Genomic DNA, 22,709 nt, shown 5'->3' with positions numbered 1-22,709 from the left:
ACTGTCAGTTTATAGATGTTTAATCATATGTGGTGCCGCAGCTGGGCCAGAAGACCGGTACCCAGTCCTTTGTGTGAACGACCAGAGGGTTACTCCATGACACCCAAGGTCTCTCCTTTGCAAAATGGGTTCTTCCCATTTGGAATGGGGGAAGGAACAGCAGAATTTCTGTGTGCGTATGTGAGCACAAGATTTATATTCAGGACCCTTCTAACTCTCTTCCAAAGCTGTATCTGAATATATCCTTAAACGTGGACAAGTGCATGCCATTCAAGTTGAAACACAGGACTGTAGGAACAATGAATGAGTGTTGGCCTTTGGCATCTTACAAGCCAGCAATGTTATCATCGGCTGAAGGTATGGAGTCTGATCCTTGTGGGCAGTGAGCCCAAAGAAGTCTTGAAATGCAAGAGTTATAGTGGACCTGTAATGTTTCTGTGCGTGGCTCAAATGTACGCAAGATAAGAACGGATGCCTGCAGGGTCTTCCCAGCTTTGCTACGCTAAAGCAGAATTGGTTGGTGCAAAGGCACCCAAGGTATTCAAATATCAGCCTCGTTGTCTGTTCCTCTGCTGATGTCATTTGAAACTCTGTGGATGATATGATGGGGATATTATTTAAAACTTGATTGGGGTCATGTGTGTTTTCTCCCTTTTAGATCTGAGATATAACCCTTGGCACGCTCTCTGTCTTAAATGTCTGGGCATACAGCTTCCAAAAGCTCTCTGCGGAAGATCAAAAGGCCTTTGTACCAGTGAAGGAACCATCTCCTTGCACAATTCGTTCCCTTCCCCCCCCCCCCCCATAAAGTCACTTGTTGTCTTGGCTAGGGCTTGGCAAGAAGCCACATAGCAACCCTTTTCTACAAGTGCAGTCCAAAATGCCAGCTCTAAATACACGGCTCCGAGCGCATAATTCCCCTTCCATACAATAGTTTGTGACTCTTGTTGCCTGAAAGATGTAATGAGGCTTGAGCTGTTCAGTAGGAAGGCTGTCAATGCAGCTCTTTGTTCACCAGGAACAGCGGGCTCTATCAGATTACGGGTTCGAGCCAAAATGCCAGGCCGGGTAGCTCAGAAAGGAACTCTTATCAAAGTCCTCTTGAAGATTTTAGGGGTGGGGTGGGAATGGGGATTGCGGCTATGTCCGAATCGAGCAGGAGGCTGTCGATCTCACAAAATAGATTCCACAGTTTGGATGCTTTGAAGCAAGTTTTTGGCTAACGGGGATATTTTTGTTCTGCCTCTACACAGAAGGAAAAGAGTCCCCTTGATGCCTTGTGAAGTGTTCCAACTTCTGGATTTTTTAAGCAGGCAACAATGCATTTCTGTTGTTTGTGGCAAAAGCATCTAAGATTGAGGGGGAATGGGTGTAAAGAATACATATTCCATGGAAAAATCCTGTGCATGTGCCATAAAGAGATTTTGAAAGAAGGAATAGACTGGGTAACAGAGCTAACATCCTAAAGAGGCAGGAGTTCAGTGGTAGATCATCTGCTTTGCACATAGAAGGTCTTGGGTTCAACCCCTTAGTGTGTGTGTAAAGTGCCGTCAAGTTGCAGCTGACTCATGGTGACCCCTCACGGTTTTCAAGGCAAGAGACATTCAGAGGAGCTTTGCCTTTGCCCGCCTCTGTGTAGCAACCCTGGACTTCCTTGGTGGTCTCTCATCCAAATACCAATCAGGGCAGACCCGGCTTATCTTCTGAAATCTGATGAGATTGGGCTAGCCTGGGCTATCCAGGTCAAGGATAACCCAGCATTGACCATTAAAAGGACTGTCTAATCCTCTTTTAAATTGGGGACAGAGGGCAGCGCTAGGGGAGAGGGTCTTGGCAGCAATGGTTGGACATCACTTGGCCTCCCCTGCTGGACCCCCCCCAGGCTGTTACCACCTACTGGTTATGCTGTATACCTTGTTGTTATGATCGCTGCTGCTGCTTGCTCACCCTATTTTAAGTACTTTAGATAAGTTAGTAATTTAGGTTTTATATTGGTTTTGTATGTCTTATGTTTTAATGGAATTTTGTATTATACTGTTAGGCGCCTGAGCCTGACTTTTGTTGGGGAGCAGTGGGATAAAAGTTGAATAAACAAACACATAAATAAAAGGACTGCATGTAGTAGAGGTTTCATAGAAGAATCATAGAGTTGGAAGGGATCACCAGGGTCATCTAGTCCAACCCCCTGCACAATGCAGGAAATTCACAACTACCTCCCCCACACACACCCAGTGACCCCTACTGCATGCCCAGAAGATGGCCAAGCTGTCATGTGACAACTTGGAGAACTGCTGCCAGTCCTAGCAAAGAATACTGGCCTAGATGAACTATTGATCTGACTTTGTATAAGTTGGCTTCATGTGTCCCTGCAGCGCACATTTACCAGAGAACCCAAGGGAAGCATGCGAAGGTGTACGGCAATGGCAGTTTTGAATTTGTTTGGCTGCAGTTCGGTTGGAAAGGACTCTGTGTGCAAGAATTAGGCTTAATACTGTGTGTGTGTGTGGTTACGGATGCCAAAGATTACCTCTGATCCCACGAGAGCGAATGATGCCCAGCACAGCTGCACAGGGTAGGGATTCCTCAACTGTGTGCCAGCGCAAGAGGAACTGGCGAGTGCTTTGAAAAATTAAGCATGTTGGACACATCCACAGTTCTATGGACATCAAAGTGGAGATGCCCTGTCTGGCATGGATTCTCACTGTCTCTGCCAGTATTAGTCTCTTAAACATGCTTTGGTTGAAAGAGCAATAGCAGCATCCCGAGGGAGTAGGGAATGACACACTGGGGGTTCCTCCTGGAACTGGAGCTACAGCAGACAAATGTGGGCGAATCTCTGAAGCATCATGTATTGCTGATATAGTTGTTGCACCCTTGGTGGAAAAAGAGTGACTGTGACTCTGGCCATGCTACTGGTGAATGAAGAACTTGTTGAAACAAAAAGAAGCGACTTTATGAAGATTTGCAAAGTATGACGTCTCTCTCTACGGTTCCGTGCCCCCAATCCCTTTGCTGCAGCTCAGTGACTTTTGCCATGGTCTCATCAAGCAGTTTTCCTGGGCAACTGTAATTGTTTCTATACAGCTTCTTTATTATTATACAGCATTTCTCTTCCACCATTCCAAGTAAAGAGCACAGACTTGTCTTACAGGGCAGCTGTAGGGATTGCTGGTATATGTGAACTGCTTTGAACATGCCGTATAAAAGGGAAATATTAGTCAACCTTTGGCTTTTTACACATGCTGTGGTTCAATAGGAATACAGCTGCCTAATAATAATAATAATAATGATAATAACAATAATAATTTATTGCAGTCATAGATCAGTAAATATCATATTGCATTGCTATGCTACAAATCCAAAATCTAAAACCTTACATTTAAAAAATTAGTAACAAGACAAATAAAATACAGATAAAATACTATCAGCAGTGTAAAACATGGAGCAGAATAACTATACTTATTAAATTTTCTTATCCTTTACATCAGCCCTTTTCTTGCTCTGGGCTTATAAATATACGGGAAAGCTTCATTAGTCTTCTACATAATCTCTTCTGGTGAAATATAGAATGCCATCCTAAGCAGATCCATACTTTTCTAAGCTCAAATCGATTTAGAATGGTATAGGCTGAGTAGAGAAGTATGGTGTAAAGTGGCTCAATTGAAATGTATCTCCATTCTGATTCCTCCTCGATCAGGATGGTTTAAAGTGTGTTTTGGTTTCTCATTTGGAAGGCAAGCTCCGACAGTAGTTTGCTAATCTGACCATCCTGGAACTGTGGTTAATGCTAAACAAGAAAAGAGACTGCATGAGATAGAGGGATGCCTAATGAATGCTAGGGGGTTGGACAGAGTCATGGAGGACAGGGTCTATCATGGCTACAAGGCATGGGAACTACAGGGAACCTCCACATTCAGAGGCAGTAAACCCCTGAATACCAATGCCAGGAGGCAGCAGCGGGGGAATGTCTTGGCCTCTGTGCCTTTTTGTAGGCCCTCCAGAGTAGCTGGTTAGCCACTATGTGAGACAGGATGCTGGACTAAAATATTTGGAACACCTTCCTACAAATGCTACTAAGTAAAGAAGAAATAAGAACACAACTAACAGGTTTTGAAAAGTCAGCATTAGCTGGTGAAAAGAATATATTATCTAAGATCTATTGGATGTTGACAGTAAGTGGCAGGAAAACAACTGTGTAAAGCTCTAGATGAAAGATCTGAAAGCCCCAGTAAATCCAGAGGCCTGGGCATCCATGTAAAGAAGTAGTTTAAAATGTCCTATAAACCTCTCTGCCAAAGGAAATTAAATAAAAATGCTATACTATTGGCACCTGTCACCTCTTAAATTGGCAAAAATATATCTAGGGGCTAAAGAGGATTGTTGGATATGTGGTACTGTCAAGGCAAATTTTATACATATATGTTGGGAATGCAGTAGAGTGGTAGAATAATGGGATATAATTGCTAAGGTGATTTCTCAGGGTAAAAGGAACAAGTTACCATTATCCCCTAAGGGTTTCCTGTTGAATTGTGTGGATTTCCTCCTAAAGAAGTCTTTGAACTTGTGCTCAATGCTATAACATTGGCAAGGTTAATACTTGCCCCAAATTGGAAGAAGAATGTAATCCTGAAGGAGGAAGAGTGGTTGGAGAAATTAGCGGAGTGCACTTGTGTGTGTAAACTAACCTGTCTATTATGCAGTCAGATGTCCGGAAAGTTTGAAAAAATGGAATGTTTTCCTGTCCAGAATGAGAAGTGTGTGCTTGTATAATTTCATGCCGATAACAGTTCTGAATAGAGCAATTTGCATCTTAGATCCTTGTATATATTTGGCTTGTTTTTTAACTTAATAATTTTTTTAAAAAACGGTACACCATTATATGCAGTAGAAAGAAGGAAAGCAGCATGGTATAGCCCGATATCAGTTCTCGGAAGCTAAGCAGGATCAGCCCTGAGTAGTATTTGGAGGGGAGACCACCAAGAAATAACAGGGTTGCTGTTCAGAGGGAGTCACTGGTAAACCTCCTCTGAACATCTCTTGCCTTGAAAACCTTCGGGATCACCATAAGTCGGCTGCGACTTGATGGCACTTGACACACACATAGAAGTGATATTGCCTCTGAGTTTATGCAGAGTACTTTTCTCTAGTCACTGAACAGCTATATCAGTCTGCCACACATCTAGGAATAAAATACCAGGCTCCAGGTCACGGTTTCCATCGGCTTCTGAGGTTATCATGACTTCCAGCAGTTTGCACCCTGACATGTCTTTAGTTTAGAAATAAAAAGGCTGTGTACCTGGCCAAAAGGATCTGATACTCCCCCATGACCCCTTTAAGGAATCTACCTGTGCCCTGAAGCTTGCATCGATGCTGCCTTTATCTCATACTCGGCCATCGAATTCCAGTGGTTTCTGTAAGTAATAAAACTTTACAGCTGGCCAGCTGCTCTATTTGTCCCTTTGACCTTCCATGTTAGAGAATTCCACAGGACTTTGAAAGGGCCTTAAATACAATCCTCTTGAACGCTGCATGTTAAACTTACCTTCTTCTCTTCCACCATTTGAATGAATTCCAGAATTGACAGCTGCAGCTGAAATCACCAAGAGTTTTGTGGTGTAGCTCATGCTACACTAACAAATTTGGTGTAGCATGAGCTTTCAGGAGCTGGATCCCCTTTCAATAGATGAATAAAAGACATTATGAATCTCAAGGATGCAGATCTGTGAAATCATGCATTCTCCCTTGTTATTTTTGGTCGTCCCCCATCTGAACTAGCTAAGCTCCAAGCCCAAGGTAAGGAATAGTGAGCAGATGTGGGGGGGGGGGGAGGGAGACACAAGGGTGTCCTGGCCCCCCTGCTTATTGTAGCCCTGTTCACATGTTACAGTGATCACATGTTCAACCTGCATGTTTGTGCATACACCTGTTTGTAAGAAAACCAGCACATGTTCGCTCTACAGATGAAACTGGGGACTGGTCACTGAATAAATGTGGGGTTTAAACCACACATGCCTTGACTGTAACATGAGAATTACTTCATAGAATCATGGAATCATAGTGTTGGAAGGGATCACCAGGGTCATCTAGTCCAACCCCCTGCACAATGCAGAAATTCCACAACTACCTCCCCCAGCGACCCCTACTCCATGCCCAGAAGATGGCCAAGATGCCCTCCCTCTCATGAACTGCCTAAGGTCATAGAATCAGCATTACTGACAGATGGCCATCTAGCCTTTGCTTAAAAACCTCCAGGGAAGGAGCACTTACCACCTCCCGAGGAAGCCTGTTCCACTGAGGAACTGCTCTAACTGTTAGAAAATTCTTCCTAATGTCTAGATGGAAACTCTTTTGATTTAATTTCAACCCGTTGGTTCTGGTCCGACCTTCTGGGGCAACAGCAAACAACTCGTCACCATCCTCTATATGACAGCCCTTCAAGTACTTGAAGCTGGTTATCATATCCCCTCTCAGTCTTCTCCTCTTCAGGCTAAACATACCCAGCTCCAAAGTGCTGAATATTATGTGGTTTTATAATGTGATGGTGGCGTTAAGGGAGCTGGTGGTGTATAGCGGCTAAGCGTATAAACTATGATCCAACTATTGTTTGAACTGTGGTTCAAATCCTGACAACTTGCTAGATGACCTAGGGATTCTACTTTTTCACAGCTTGGCCTCTAAGGTTGCCAACTCCAGGTTGGTTGGGAAATTCCTGGAGATTTGGGGGAGGGAGATTGCCCAGTAGGAATGTGATGCCATAGAGTCTGCCCTCTGAAGCTGCCATTTACTGGGATAAAGTATAATGTGTTCTTAAATATATAAAATCCTTTTTGTTGTTGTTTCAAAAGAGAATTGATCTACACACACATCCTATCTCACCAAGAAGCATTAGTTTCTATACACCGGCTTGTGGTGAGCTTTCTCCAAAGAAATAAATAATGCTGGGTGAAAGTAGAAAGGCTCCCGTGAAAAATTCCAGCAATTTGTCTTTTGTAAACTTGTACAGAACAGCTGGCTAAAAGAGTTTTATTTATTTTTTAAGTTTTATTAGAAAAAAACCCAATGACAATAACAACTACAAAAAAGCAGAATTACTGACAGTATTCGTAATTTAAAATACTATATATGTATAATACATAATAAAATAAGATCCAGTCCCCCATGCTACAGCTTATTTCTATGTCTTCATATTCATCATTACGTCCTGACTGAGCGCAACACATTCCTCTTTCCCGCCCTTATTTATGAAATTCTCTATTTTACTTATTGTATGTGACCATACCGCATCCAGTCTTATTGTATCTCTGGTTTTCTGATATGCTGTTAGCTTAATTAAAACATATATTTCTTTAACTTTAACCAGCCATTCCTCTATCTTTGGAGTTGATTTTTGTTTCCAGTGACTGGCAAAGGTTGTTCTAGCCACAGTTATCATATGTAACACCATACAAAGTTGATGGCTAAAAGAGTTTTAGATACACTGAGTTCCTGTTCTTGGATGAGTCAATCAAAGGAAACTAGCTACTTCAGGTCCTGCCCTTGTGAGTTGCGTCAAAGCTATATTTCTTTTGTTTGCAGGAGGTGTCTTCAGGACTGTAAAGCCTTCCTCTATACGGAAGTCTTTCTTTCTTTCTTTCTTTCTTTCTTTCTTTCTTTCTTTCTTTCTTTCTTTCTTTCTTTCTTTCTTTCTTTCTTTCTTTCTTTCTTTCTTTCTTTCTTTCTTTCTTTCTTTCTTTCTTTCTTTCTTTCTTTCTTTCTTTCTTTCTTTCTTTCGATTGTCTCGGGCCCATACCATAACACATTTCAAGGGAGTTGTTAAAAGATTCTCAGCCTTTAATCTTAGAGGGTATAGCTGGTTTTGCATGTAACCCTGTAATTCCAAGATTATGCCCTAGTGTGCTTCAAGAAAGTGAGGTCAAACTACATGTTCCGGCCCCCGCCCCTACTTGGACAAAAAGCAAGAAGAAAGGGCATTTTGGGGGGTTGTGGAAACAAACAGCATGAAGAGGGAGAATTAATTACCACTTCCCCAGCTCTGGTCCAGATCATGCACCCTCCCCTATGCATGGCTAGTTTTTATATATCAAACCTGCACTGAAAATTCCGATCCTGGAACTCATGTCTTGCTTCAAATCAGCCTTCAGAGACAATCTCAGATTATGGTGAATGGGATCGTGATACAGTGAAGCTTGGTAAATCTAGGAAGGACTGGGGGCCTGTATAGGAAACCTCTTGGAAATTTGTGTAAGCTACCTTTGAGTTTCCTGGTGAAAGAAAAGCAGGATAAATATGCAGTAAATAAATCTTCCCACCTCTAGATCCGTTCTAACTGTATTATTCACACATTCCTGATGTGACATTTACCTTTGGAGGAGGCTGACAATCATGTCTCTGTATGAGTCAGTGATCTGGTCTGGCCTCCTCCTAATCACCAAAAGAACAACAAAAAAGATGCAGTGGGGAAAAGAATAGTTTATTTGACTGCCTCTACGTATTTTGCCTGTACTTCTTCAGGGGGATCTATAAGAATAAAAATAAAACCAAGCATAAGTATATTGTCATGCAACATAATTAAAAGTCATGGTAACAACCACATGTTTTAATTATTTTTAAATGACAATGTATTTGTTCTTGTTTAAAATCCATCTGAAGACGCGTAGGTAAAATGCTTAGGGTGTAACATACTAAAATCATTCTTTTTCCAACTTCTCTTTTGTTGTTTTGTTCTGTGGTTGGTGCGGCCCTCTTCTCCTGCCTTCTAATCAGGACAAGATGGTGGATCTCTCTGCACCTTACCCATAAACCTAGCAAACGTTACCTTTTGAGGCAATGCTAAGACTGAAATGAGCCTCAGTTGTCGGACATGCTGAGAATACTGCATTATCCATTTATTCTCATCTCTGTGTCAAAAGGACTAGAAACTTGTTCTATTTCTTTCAAACAGAAATTGGGATTTCAGGAATCTGATGGTTGCAGTAATGGCAAGCTGGGAGCCAGATTATGGGGTGTGACTAGCAGTAGCACAAACTAGAGATAGCCTTAATGCTTTGCTTTTGGAGGGACGGAGGGCCATAATATATATTGCCTCTCTGCAGAGAGTATCTTTTTGAATCCAGTCTGCCTTCAGATTGGATTTTTTTTGCAAGCTGTGCAGAAATATGGCTTTGATTACAGCCGTGTGTCGCCTCTGTCTGTGTTTCCTACTAGGAAGTGCTACATAACATAAAAATAACTTGTTTTGTGCTTCATCATGCAGCCCAGTAGGACAATTTAAACCCACTCTTCTTCTTAGCCCAAAGACCTTGGGTTAGAAATCTTGATGTTTACAGCTTTCATTAAAAAGGAGGGGGGGAGAGAGGTAACTTTTTATGACTCTTCTTTTTGTAGGGAAAAATGTTTTGAACGCCTTGTGTGTTCATAAAAGCACCAGTGACTTAAAACTATTAGGTCATCCAGCCGGGGGATCTTTTTTGACTCAGCGTATGTTCTTCACCAAATGATCATAGAATCATAGAGTTAGAAGGTACCACCAGGGTCATCTAGTCCAACCCCCTGCACAATGCAGGAAAATAACAACTACCTTCCCCCACATCCCCAGTGACCACAACCTTCCCCCCGCCATGCAGGATCCCACAATCAAAGCACTCCCGACAGTTGGCCATCTAGCCTCTGCTTAAAGACCTCCAAAGACGGGGACTCCACCACCCTCCAAGGCAGCACATTCCACTGTCGAACAGCCCTCACTGTCAGAAAGTTCTTCCTAATGTTTAGGTGGAATCGCTTTTCTATTAGTTTAAATCCATTACTCCGTGTCCTAGTCTCTGGAGCAAGCTAGTTTCCTCATCAACATGACATCCCTTCAAATATTTAAACATGGCTACCATGTCTTCCCTCAATCTTCTCTTCTCCAAACTAAACAAAACCAACTCCCTAAGTCTCTCCTCATAGGGCATGGATTCCAGACCTTTGACCATTCTGGTCGCCCTCCTCTGGACCCGCTCCAACTTGTCAACATCCTTCTTAAATTGTGGAGCCCAAAACTGGACACAGTATTCCAAGTGAGGTCTGACCAATGCAGAATACAGTGGTAGTATTACTTCCCTTGATCTAGACACAATACTCCTTTTGATGCAGCCCAGAATTGCATTGACCTTCTTAGCTGCCATATCACACTGTTGACTCATGTTCAGTTTGTGGTCCACTAAGACTCCCAGATCTCTTTCACATGTACTGTTGTCAAGCCAACTATCTCCCATCCTGTACCTGTGCCTTATGTTGTTTCTGCCTAGGTGAAGTACTTTACACTTCTCCCTATTGAAATCCATTTTATTACTTATGGCCCAGCTCTCCAGTCTATCGAGGTCATTCTGAACTCTGACCCTACCCTCCGGGGTATTAACTACCCCTCCTAACTTGGTGTCATCTGCAAATTTGATTAGCATGCTCTCTATTCCATCATCCAAATTATTTATAAAAATATTAAATAGTACCGGTCCCAGGACAGACCCCTGTGGCACCCCACTGGTCACTCCTCTCCAGGATGAAGTTGTGCCATTAATGAGCACCCTTTGGGTTCGGTTGGTCAACCAATTACCAATCCACCTAACAGTAGCAGTGTCCAGCCCACATTTTACTAGCTTTGTTTCAAGAAGATCATGCAGGACTTTATCAAAGGCTTTACTGAAATCAAGGTTCACTACATCTACAGCATTCCCTTCATCTACCATACTTGTCACTCTTTCAAAAAAAGATATGAGATTAGTTTGGCATGACCTGTTTTTGAGAAACCCATGTTGACTGTTAGTGATCACGGCATTTCTTTCTAAGTGCTTAAAGACCGTCTGTTTAATTATCTGCTCTAGCATTTTACCCGGTATTGATGTCAGGCTGACTGGGCGATAATTGTTTGGGATTTCTTTTTCTCCCTTTTTAAAGATGGGGACCACATTTGCCCTCCTCCAGTCTGCTGGAACTTCTCCTGTTCTCCATGAATTCTCAAAGATTATTGCCAGTGGTTCTGAAATCACTTCAGCCAGTTCTTTTAACACCCTTGGATGCAGTTTGCCCAGCCCCAGAGACTTGAATTCATTAAGAGTAGCCAGGTATTCCCGTACTATCTCAATGTCTATACTATGCTGTAATTCCCCTATTGCATCCGCTGTGCCATTATTCCCAGGTTGAGCACTATTCCCCTTTTGAGAGAAGACTGATACAAAAAAGGAGTTAAGTAACTCTGCCTTTTCTGTCTCCCCTGTTAATAACTCACCATCCTCTCCACGCAATGACCAGATCGTTACCTTGATCTTCCTTTTGTTATGGACATCACCAAAAAACCTTTTTTGTTGTTTTTAACTTCCCTGGCTAGCCGGAGCTCATTCTGCACTTTAGCCTTCTGCGCTTTAGACGTGGCCTCCCCTGCCCTCCCCAAGCTCCATTCACAAATCTCCAGGTGTTTCCCAAAATGGATCTGGCAACCCTACCCCCATCCCTTGCCAGTGGCACCTGGCAACATTATGAGTGAATGGATGAACCCAAGGCTTGCTGCCACAGTCCACTATGTGCATAGTTCAGGTGTAAATGTATCCCCAAGTCAACCTACAATCTTAGAAGGGGGAAACACATCTCAACACAGTTCTTTTGGGCGCAGGTAAGTGATTCAGTTACAAACGCAAGGCCTACCCTATGGATTTGGAGGAAGCCTGCAGTGCAGTCCTAAGCAGAGCTTAATATCCTTCTAAACCCACCGACTGCAATGGACTTAGAAGGGTGGAACTCTGTTTAGGATTGCACTGTTAGTTTGATTTCTTTAAAGGCTCCCGAAAGAGGAGAACTTGCACAGCTAGCCGTTGACCCAGTGCCTGTTTTTCAGAATGGCCAGAAACCTACCTCCAAGCTGTCCACTTGTATGTATTTCTAGTCTTGCTGTTTCAAAGGAAACTTTGAGTATATTGTTTCCAGTGTGGCAAACCACAGTCATTGTGTTTGCATTGGCTCTAAGCCAGGAAGCAATACACCACAATATTTGTGGATATAGTGAATTTCCTGGTTTGATTCTTAACAGGTTTGCAACTTCCAAAGAGACCCCTTTTTATAAACATCCCATGAACGTTGACGGGTATTTTGTTCTGCTTTGCAAATTTCTTTCCTGTTATTGTCGACTGTCCGTTAAGGGAGCATCCTTTCTTTTAAAGGAGTTTCCTTGATTATTGTTCATCTTCTGGGATGGGTTGGTATCGTCACTTTAAAGGGAGAACTGAGGTCAAATTCTTATTGAAACCCTATTTGAGGATTGCAAGGGGAGGCTGAGATGATGGATAAACACAAAATCCCTGCTCATAGAAACTGGGTCACAGGGTCAGAACTGAGGAGATGCTGGAAGATTCAGGACTGAAGCTTCCCAGCTGCAATTTGAAGCAGATGTTACTAACAGAACTCCCAGTGTTTCATCTAAGTCTAACAGTATCATATTAGTTAGGATCCTCTCCATCTTGTCAGTGTAAATTAGAGATGGAAATGCAGTTCTGCAAGCAGCTGTAGCAGCTAATCCTGACACAAAATTCCCTGTGCATAGAAATACGGGAGGTAGAATGACTCTCCCTGAGATGCTATGTGCATTGGTTTTTTAATAGATTATTTATTATTTGTACTATAAGCCACCTTGAGCAGGAAGGACTCTGGAGAGGTGGCAGAAATCTCAGAAATAAATATTTTCTGTGGAGAAATATTTAATTATGCAACACCTTCCTCACTGGTATTTGGCTGGCACAGTGTGTGCTAAGTTTCTGGTGGAGAAATAAAAGGGCCGCACCAGTCACAGGAGATTAAAAAATAAGGCCAAGGCTGATGGTACAAACTAAGGTAAAATATATATTTTATTACTCAGTTAAAATTCCCAAAATTCCCTATGGTTTCGCCAAGAGGCTTCTCCAGGGGAATCTGTTAGTCTTGCAATGATTTTCCAAAACGAGTACAAAATCAGACAAAAAAATATTTTGTGTATCCAAACTTTTAGTTGATGTAGTGGTTTTTATTTTTTAAATGCCCCTCCCGGTTTTTGTTGTTCTGTTTTGCGCATCTATCGATTCTTATGCTGTGGCTTTTAACATTTGGTCTCTATTTGTTTGACATTGTGTCTGCTTATTTTAGTGCCAGTTAATTTAAAAAAAAATATTGTAATTTTTATATATTGGATTGCTGCTTTTGTTCTGAAGCTTCTAAGGAATTTAGTTAGCTGCTGCAGTTTAGCACAAGTGATTCCTATTTTCCTGCTGCTGTTCTAATGTGTAATGATTTTGTGCTGGAATTTTTAAATGATTTTGTGATGTTTTTCAATTGTAAGCTACCTTGAGTGCCTTTGGGGAAAGAATTATAGAAATGCTTAAATAAATATGCTCCTATCTGCAGCTCCTATATGCTTCCAGGGCACATTGACCAACTCAATACTTAGGGTTGGCAACCTTCAGATGGTACCTAGAGATCTCCCGCTATTACAATTGATCTCCATGTGGCAGGCATGGGAAGTATCCCGTCTTTTCTCCAGTGAGCTCAGCAGAAGGGCAGGAACCCATTTAATCTTCACAGTAACCCTGAGAGGTAGGCTAGTAACTACCCCAAGTTCACTCTCTAAGCTACATGACTGAGCTGATAGCTGAATCCATCTCCCGCTCCCCATCTTTATAACGGCCTATTGTACATTTTGAGGGCCCTCTAAAAACAAATAAATACATAATTCCTATGGCAATGTCTTCAAACCAATTCATGTTACAGATTGGATGGGAGCAACCCCAAAAGTATGGCTAATCCGTTCCACAGCTTAACTCAAAACAACAACAACAACAAAACACTTAGTAGAAAGTCTGAGAAACCTCTGTTATGAATGATGGAATGAAATCCTTTACATCCCTAGCAAAACCAGTCGTTTTCTTTTCAACCTTCTTTTGTTCAACCTCATTTGTTCATCCTTGGTTTCTTTTTTTTCTAGCAATCTACAATTACGATGCTTCCCAGGATGTGGAGCTGTCCTTGCAGGTTGGCGACACCGTTCACATTCTGGAGATGCATGAAGGTAAGCGGATGTCCAGTGCCCAGCTGGGGATGGGAGGGCCTGCAGTTCCAACTCTTGGCTCTTTTACTGCCTTTCAAAAAGTGGAGTCTGACCTGAAGCTTAGCGTAGATAGCCTAGAAAGAGAGGAGTAAGATTCTAAGCAAGGAAAAACCTAAGGGCAAAAATATATGTTCACTTTTTGAACAAGTCAGGTCCGGGTTTCCCAGTCCCAGCTCGCTTTTCGGGAAGCCAGACAGCAGTTGCAGGGGATTAATGCTGAAAACACCTCTAGGGCCATTTCAGGTCAGGAGTACAGTAAGGGTGGGGAGGCTGAAGCCCCTCCCCCACACCATGGTCCCAATCTGAATTGGGCTCTTATGGTACTTCCAATATTAATTCCCTGCAGCTACCATTTGACTGAGGGGAAAACGAGTCAAGTCTGGGACTCGTTAAAAACAACAACATCTAGTTTGAAGCTGAATATTCATAAAAATGGGTGCCAAGGTGGTCCAGAGAGAGAACAGTATCCAGAACAGGTTGATATGTTATGTAGTGGTTAAGAGTGGCGGACTCTAATCGGGAGAACCAGGTTTGATTCCCCACTCTTCCACATGCAGCCTGCTGGGTGACCTTGGGCTAGTCACATTCTCTGAGAACTCTCTCAGCCTCACCTACCTCACAAAGCACATCATGTGTGTGTGTGGGGGTGGTGGTTATTGTAAGCCACTTTGAGACTCCTTTCGGTAGAGAAAAGTGGGGTATAAAAGTTATTTCCTCTTCTACATCTACTTCTTCTTCTTCTACCATCACTATGACTACTACTGGACCAGCCAGGTTTGTTTTGATGTGTGCATGCAAGGACATAAGAAGAGCAGTACCGGCTCTGACCAGTGGTCCATCTTATCCAACATCCTGTTTCTTACAGTGGCCAGGTATTTCTGGGAAGCCCAGAATAAGGGCATGAAGTCAACCATTCTGTTCAACTTTTGTGCTTCACCAGCTGGTATTCTCCAACTGGTACACTGCTTCTAATCAGGACTGTTCCATCTAGTCATTCTGTCTAATAATGATTGATGGACCAGTTCACCATATCTTGTGGCAATGAACTCCGTAGACTAAATACGAGGTTGTCTGTAGGACTGTTTTCTTCACTCAATGTGAAATTAGCTTATGGAATTCATGTATTAATTCCAGTGCGGTTTGCGATAAAAAGTAAGGTACAGTCACTACACAACAACAAATGAGTATGCTGCTTATAATTTCATATAATTGTGTGCAGATTTAAAGTTTGATAAGACATTTAAAGTGAAAAGTAAGGATGAGAAGTTAATGACCATTTTGCCACCTTTCTACTCAAATAGCATTTCTGTGCCACCTTTCTACTCGTATAGCATTTAAAATAAAGTATATATAAAATAAATATGTCAATAAAGTATATATAAAATAATTCAATGAAAACACACCTATTGCAGTGAGGGAAGAGGGCTTTATACTTACTCTTTGTCTTCTCCTTTGCTTAACTTGCAAAGTATTTAACATAAGCAGTAGCCTCTTATAACAGACTGTGAAATGGTAAGGCTTCCAAATCATGCAGAGCTAGCTTAAAAGCAATTGAGGTCAACTGCTTTGAGTGGGAAGAGCATTGAGACAAAGGGTCATAAGAGGAGAGGTGCTGGAAAATTCAAGATTAGCTTCTCCTAATGTTTTTTAAAATGCCACGATCAGCTGTATGGGGACCCAGTTCAGATTGAGGCCGCATGGGGGCAGGGGATTTAACCCTCTACCCCTATTTGACTCTGCCACTTGAAACTACTGCTTGCCCTCTTACTGCAATTAGGCATAAAAGAAGAAAAGGTGGATTGTTGAGAGAGAGTTTTCATCATTGAAACTGTGTACAGGGTTAATCTCCCTCCCCCCAATTGAGTGCCCTACCCCTCTCCCTGTGAGGCTGATGTTACCATTTTGAAAAATCTGGGGAGGATCCGGTCACAGATCTCCCAGGATCTAGTGTGTTTTGGCCCTTGATGTACATGCTGGGAAAGAGAAGCTGTATTCTCCGTCTTGTGAGCGTAAATCCCAGCAAGCGTGTCATCCCAGCACAAAGCTCCCTTCTGGCATATTCGGTGAGCAAAACCAGCTGCTTGCTTAGCAGTTTGGTAAGGCGGCCCGGTTCCTTTTCATTTTGTTGACCTTGACACTGGAAACAGCTAGTCAGAGCCTACATGTCAAAAGAGATTATGTTGCTGACGGGGATGTATTCAGAGAAGTGGGGGGAGTGTTTGCAAGAGGCAGTTTTTAATATGCAAAAGGGGCCAAAGTATTAGCTGACCTTGCAAGTGGGGGAGAGGGAGACAAAGCAAAGGAAGTGTTTTATCTGAAAACCTGGTTGTCTCTTTTCCTTGCCAGAAATGCACCCTTTTTGAAAACTAACCAGCAAGCAAAGGCAATGGAAGAAAATGCTGTAGGTTTCAGTGGCACAGACTCATAGTAGATTACTTCCACTCCTAAGTTTCATGTTTGTGTCCTCAGTCAACAGGAGAACGCTAGTAATACTATAATTTTTGAGCAGTGCTTACAGATAGTAGTATTAGCCCCATGTTGCATCTATGGCCACCTAGCAAGTTCATGGCAGAGGCAATAATCAAACTGAGTGGGGAAGGGGCATGTGTTAATGCTCAGTGTGGTTGAGATTCTGCTGTGGCCCACGTGCTTCCACCCAGAGTGAGAGATGGTCCCAGAAGCCCCTGCAATATTTCATGGTCCTCTGGAATGATCTTCCATTTCATATTAGGAGATTCAGGGCGGGGGTGCAGGAACAGGGCACAACTCTTTCGTGCTTCTTTTCACCTTGCCAGAGCTTGCCTCGCCTTGCCTCAGGTGACTTTGTGCATGTCTGTCCAAAATGTGGGGGGGGGGCACTTAGTGGAAGAGCTCCAGAGAACATGTGGTATAGAGTCCCCCAAAATCTGGAGCCAGCCCTGACTTGGGAGTTCCTGGTTCATCGGTCAGCTTTGAAGGTTGTGTGTTCTATAGACAGCATCTTCAACGGTTTTGTTTGCATTATAATCCTTTGCATGCTGTCAATGTCTGTTCTTTCTGTCCTGCAGAAATGGCTCAAGAGACTTGGTAACAGAAAATTCCCCGTGGTGCTTTCCCCCACTACCAACTTTGGTATTAAAAGTGTATTTCCTCATTCTGCCTTGCCCTGCAATTATGAAATCTGATCTTTAATAGCATTCAATAGCATTGCAAGATCACTTCAGCTGAGCTAGTGTACATGCTTATGTGTTAAGTCTGTTGCCTTTTCATACAAGTTAGTGAAATGCATGTCAGTTCCCACCCTGATCTGGATGGCCCAGGCTAGCCTGATCTTGTCAGATCTCAGAAGCTAAGCAGGGTCGGTCTTGGCTAGTACTTGGATGGCAGACCACTGAGGAATACCAGGGTCACTATGCAGAGGAAGGCAATGGCAAACCACCTCTGCTAATCTCTTGCCTTGAAAATTCCATGGGGTCTCCATAAGCCAGCTGTGACTTAGAATAGAATCATAGAATTGGAAGGGGCCACCAGGGTCATCTAGTTCAACCTGCTGCACAATACAGGAAATTCACAACTATCTCCCCCCCCCACACCCCCAGTGACCCCTACTCCATGCCTAGAAGGATGGCCAAGATGCCCTCCTTCTCATCATCTGCTTAAGGTCATAGAATCAGCCTTGCTGACAGATGGCCATCTAACCTCTTCTTATAAACCTCCAGGGAAGGAGAGCTTACCACCTCCTGAGGAAGCCTGTTCCTCTGAGGAACTGCGCTAACTGTTATAAAATTCTTCCTAATGTCTAGACGGAAACTCTTTTGATTTAATTTCAACTTGAAACACACACATAAATTCCCTCTACTCAGCTATTGTTGAACATAATGAGCATTGGCCCCTGTATCCCAGTATTGTGTACTTGGGACTGGGAGTGGCTCTCCCAATATCTTGGGACTTTGTAGCCTGTTAACCAGGAGTCTTATAGCTGGAGGTTCTGGAGACTGAACCTGGGACCTTTTGCGTGCAAAGCAGGTGCTCTGCCACTGAGCCTCGGCTTCTCTTCCTATTACTTACCCCGAATATTCAGGGTGACTTAAGCTATAAATTCAAATACACAAATAGGGCAATGTTAGCATTTGTCTGGCCTCTGGAAGAAAAAACCAATTTCCTTTCTGCTAATAAAAATTCATAGCGCAGAGCTTGAGTAGACAGTTTATGTCTGAATGTCAAAATTATTAATAGAGGAAAACAATTCTGTTGGAGTGATTAAAAATACATAGATACGGTAGGAACGTGCAACGATAACTGTGCTTTGCAACATGCTGAGCACTTTTATATACTTTTTGTCTACTCATGATCGAAAAAAACTATCCCCCCCCCCCCCATTTACTCTTGAGCTTTGGAATTTGGAAGGCCTTTTATATCGAGTAATAGTTACTTGAAGACTGTGTGTGTTCTACAGTTGCTGTTCTGGCTCCTTGCAGTGTTTATTGAAGGGCTGACTTGGCACAGTTTGTTCCTTGGCTTCTGAGACTAAATCTCATTTGTTTTTCAGCAATGCAGATTCATGGCAATCTCGGCAACAATGCCGCAGACATACCACTCACATCTGTAAGGGACTGTGCTCAAGACTACTTTGCCCCGATTAATTTCCCTTTGTGTCCTTTAATTGCTTCAGTGTTATGGCAGATCAGGTGGCAAAAAAAAGTTTTTTTTTTTCAAATTAATCAATGCATAAGTTAAGGATGAAGTGAGGATTCAGGTCTCTCGTCACAATGATGAGTATGCAATGTGGGGAAGACCTGTATTTTGGGTATAATTTTATTTATTTACTTATAACATTTTAAGCTGCCTTTGCACCCAAGGAGCAAACAATCCAAAGCATTCAAGCAAGCTTAAAAAACACACATCTATAAAACAATTAAACAAAATGCCTGGATGGGTAGGTGGGTCAGTGAAAGCCAGTGAGGGAACGCCAAACATAACAGAAGAGTCTTAACCTGCTGGCAGAAGACAATCACAAAAAGGGGCAGATGAATCTTCCTAAGGAGATAATTACATAGTTTTGGTGCCAATACTGAGAAGGTCCTTTTCTCAGGTTGCCATGCCTCTAGCCTCAGATGGCGGGGGCATCTGAAGGAGAAGGAGGGCCTCCAAAGATTACTGTAGTGGTTGGGTAGGTTCATATGGGAGTAGGTGGTCCTCAAGGTGTGCTGGCCCCAAGTTCCACCTACTCCTGTGCGAGGCTGCCAGCCAATTAAGTTCAACTTTAGGGGTCTAGCTCTGTGTGCCCCCCTCACCATCTTGAAATAAGGTGGGTGGCAACCAAAAACATGGCCTTTTCTGTGATGGTCCCTTGGGTGTAGAATGCCATCTCCATTGTGGTTTTCCTGATACCTGGCCTGTTAAATTCTGGTCTCCAAGATAAAGCCTTTTTTCTTTGAGGGGCTTTTGATTAAATTGTATTGTAATTCCTGTATGCTCGTATTTATTAAAACAGTCTTAATGTACTCTCAGGATGGTTTTAGAGTCACTGTACAAATATTTTTCCGGGCATATCATTTCCAAATATGTACCCAATTAATGGCAGATCCGCTGTGGTACTATTAAATGTTTGAGTTAAAAACCACCCAGCATGGTTGAGTTAAAAAGAGCCAGCGTGGTTTAGTGGTTAAGAGCGGTGGTTTGGAGCGGTGGAGTCTGATCTGGAGAACCGGGTTTGATACCCCACTCTTCACATGAGTGGTGAATGCTAATCTGGTGAACTGGATTTGTTTCCCCACTCCTACACACGAAGCCAGCTGGATGATCTTGTGCCAGTCACACACTCTCAGCCCCACCTACCTCATAGGGTGTCTGTTGTGGGGAGGGAAAGGGAAGGTGATTGTAAGCTGGTTTGATTCTCCCTTAAGTGGTAGAGAAAGTCGGCATATAAAAACAAACTCTTCTTCTTCTAACTGTACCCCATGAAGGGTACCCATTGTCTCCACAGTGCCTTGCCAGTGTGTTTGCTGGTTCCTACTTGTTTCTTCCATGAAGCAAAGAGAACATAAGAAAAGCCATGATGGATCAGACCAAGGTCCATCAAGTCCAGCTGTCTGTTCACCCAGTGGCCACCAGGTGCCTCTACGAAGCCCACAAGCAAGACAACTACAGCAGCATTGTCCTGCCTGTGTTCCACAGCATCTATTATAATAGGCATGCTTCTCTGATGCTATAAAGAATAGGCATGCATTATGACTACAATTCATTTTGACTAGTAGCCATGGGTAGCCCTATCCTCCATGAACATGTCCACTCCCCTCTTAAAGCCTTCCAGGTTGGCATCCTCCCTGAGGCAGGGAGTTCCACAGTTTAACTGTGTGTTGTGTGAAAAGCTAGCCCTGGTTTTTCCACAAGATCAGGAGGTGCTTCATCTGACCCCAGGAGGCATCCCCTTTTTGTCTTCAGGGAGCCCCCATTCAGAAGCAGCTGCCTCCATAATAAGACACTTTAGATTCTTCTTTGTTGCTACTGTGAAGGGGACCTTGAGATTCCTTTAATAGAAAGGCAGGATAAAGAGGAGCCTGCAGCTAAACTGCCATCAGCACAACCCCCTGGTGTGAGCTGGGAGCACTTTTCTATTTGCAGAGCTATGGTTTTCATTCCCTCTGCAAGAGCTGGCATCAGGTTGAATTTACACTGAAAATGTCCACATTCTCTGCCAGGGTAATGGTCATTCTACATAAAGAGAAGACAAATTCTTCTTCTTGAATGATGTTATTAAAATCTGATTAATTGCCATACGGTTGCTGAGTTCTTTATCATTTGCTGCTAGATTTGGGGAACAGGAGCTATGCAAACCGTTGAAGCCTCACCCTTCTGGCTTCTGAGACCATGAATTACTGCCATCATATTTTAAAGCCGATTATTACTGCCATAAGGACTAAAAACCTGTTTTTTAGAATTCTGCTCTAATTAAAGCATGCATATAATCTGTCCATAGCCTGCCTGGACTATAGCTATGGCATTCTTTTCCCACACATATATCATAGCCTCCTCCTGGTAGGCCAGAGCCCATTTTTCCGGAGACCCTATTGATGACTGCTGTCTTTTTCCCTTGGATTTGATCCTGTGCGTGAGTTGAGATGTATATATTTCTTTATGCCATTTTAATCCATTGACTGTGGGTATTTTTAGTCCGCATTGTGCCGTGGGCATTCTAGAGGGATTCTTTATTGAATTCTATTTCCTTTCAACTGCTCATTTGACCATGTCAACGTTTAGTATTGATTATGGTAAATATTTGTTTTGCCACAGCAGAAGAAATTTCTGTATGCGCTCCAAAACCTTTCTGTGTGTTTTGTTTTAAATGATGGTTTGTTTGGAACAACAGTTTCTTTGGATTGTTCTTCTATTTAGGAGCAAGCCAAAGTTGAACACCAACTCTTCTGGCCTTCTGTGAGAGCTTAAAGGGATGCTTGCCTTTAGAACTCAATTGATTGTTTTGTGAGCGGCCCTGAAATCTATTATAAATACACCAGTGGCTATCAGTGACAGTTTAATTTAATAGAGCAACCTTTGGTCCTTTTAACTAATGTATTCTCATTTCAATAATTTCTGATCATCAGTCATTAGCTGCTGACTTCCCACCCAACAGGGGCTTTGCTTTGGATGTACAAAATCACTTTAACACGGTTTTGATTACCTGACTTCTGACTAGGAAGAATCATGCATTATGTCCCCTTCCTTTACAGATTGGTACAGAGGCTATACTCTTCGAAATAAGGCTCAAAAGGTACTGTGTTGCATTTTTTTCCCAATAGTGTGTTTATATTAAACCTTATCTCCCTGGGATAACTGTTGTCTTGTGATTTTCAGCAGTACTTTCTGGTTTATTCTCCTTATCTTTATTGCACTATAATCCTTTCCACACTTTCCAAAATGTTACTGTTCTTTGTAGTGGCATTTTAAAAAAATACGTATATCCTGGATTGTGCAGATTCTGCAGTTCTTGTGATTGTACTTCAGAACCATCACTTGAATAGGTGAAATAGTGACTGCAGTGAGAATCTCAGGAACCAGGTGGTTATAATTGCATTATTTTATGTTGTTAAAAAAACCCAAGCTTCTAGCCCCTATGTCTGCAAACACTTGGCTTGAAATTAGAAAGCCTTCAAAAAGGAAATAAAGCAAGATTTGCATTGGTGAGTGGGTAGACTCTCCGTCTCCTGCATAGCTGGTTAGACTGTTTCCAGATAAACAGTCTTTATTCTGTGTCATTTGTTTTACATAATTTATTATTCAGAACAAATTCAATATACAATGGGAAAAGACAGTCTTAAATTCTTGGGCAAAGCAGTTAAATACTTCGTTGCTAAATTATGAAAGAGCCATAGATCAGCTGACTGTATTCGAGCCTGAATCTGTAAGAACTTTGCTTAAAGACAAGAGTCAGTGGCAAGAGCTCTCTGCTGGGTGTGGTTACCTTACAAAGCATTCATTATTTTGTCCCTTGGCTGCAATGGTATTGTCTTATTAAGTTGGAGCCTGAAGCAGTAACAATAGTTTTTTGTATTCCACTATTTTAGGAAGGCTTTTATGTGATGGCAAATTGGCAATTTTTGGTTCTTGTCCACAGCATATCTCCGCAGCA

The 22,709-nt window shown here is 42.5% G+C and overlaps 1 protein-coding gene across 2 annotated transcripts in view; it reads left to right on the top strand.

Annotated features, from left to right (window-relative positions):
• Window positions 1-22,709, top strand: part of DOCK5 (dedicator of cytokinesis 5) — a 143,439-nt gene that overhangs the window by 17,350 nt on the left and 103,380 nt on the right. For both annotated transcript variants that reach the window (XM_056860411.1, XM_056860412.1), the window contains exons 2-3: window positions 13,979-14,062; window positions 21,811-21,851. In XM_056860411.1, the coding sequence (XP_056716389.1) occupies window positions 13,979-14,062; window positions 21,811-21,851 (125 nt within the window). The remainder of the gene's footprint in view (window positions 1-13,978; window positions 14,063-21,810; window positions 21,852-22,709) is intronic.

This window comes from Euleptes europaea, chromosome 14 (genome assembly GCF_029931775.1).
Source record: "Euleptes europaea isolate rEulEur1 chromosome 14, rEulEur1.hap1, whole genome shotgun sequence".
Lineage (NCBI taxonomy): Eukaryota > Metazoa > Chordata > Lepidosauria > Squamata > Sphaerodactylidae > Euleptes > Euleptes europaea.
Note: the sequence above shows the minus strand (reverse complement) of the source record. Positions and strands in the feature narration are given on the sequence as shown.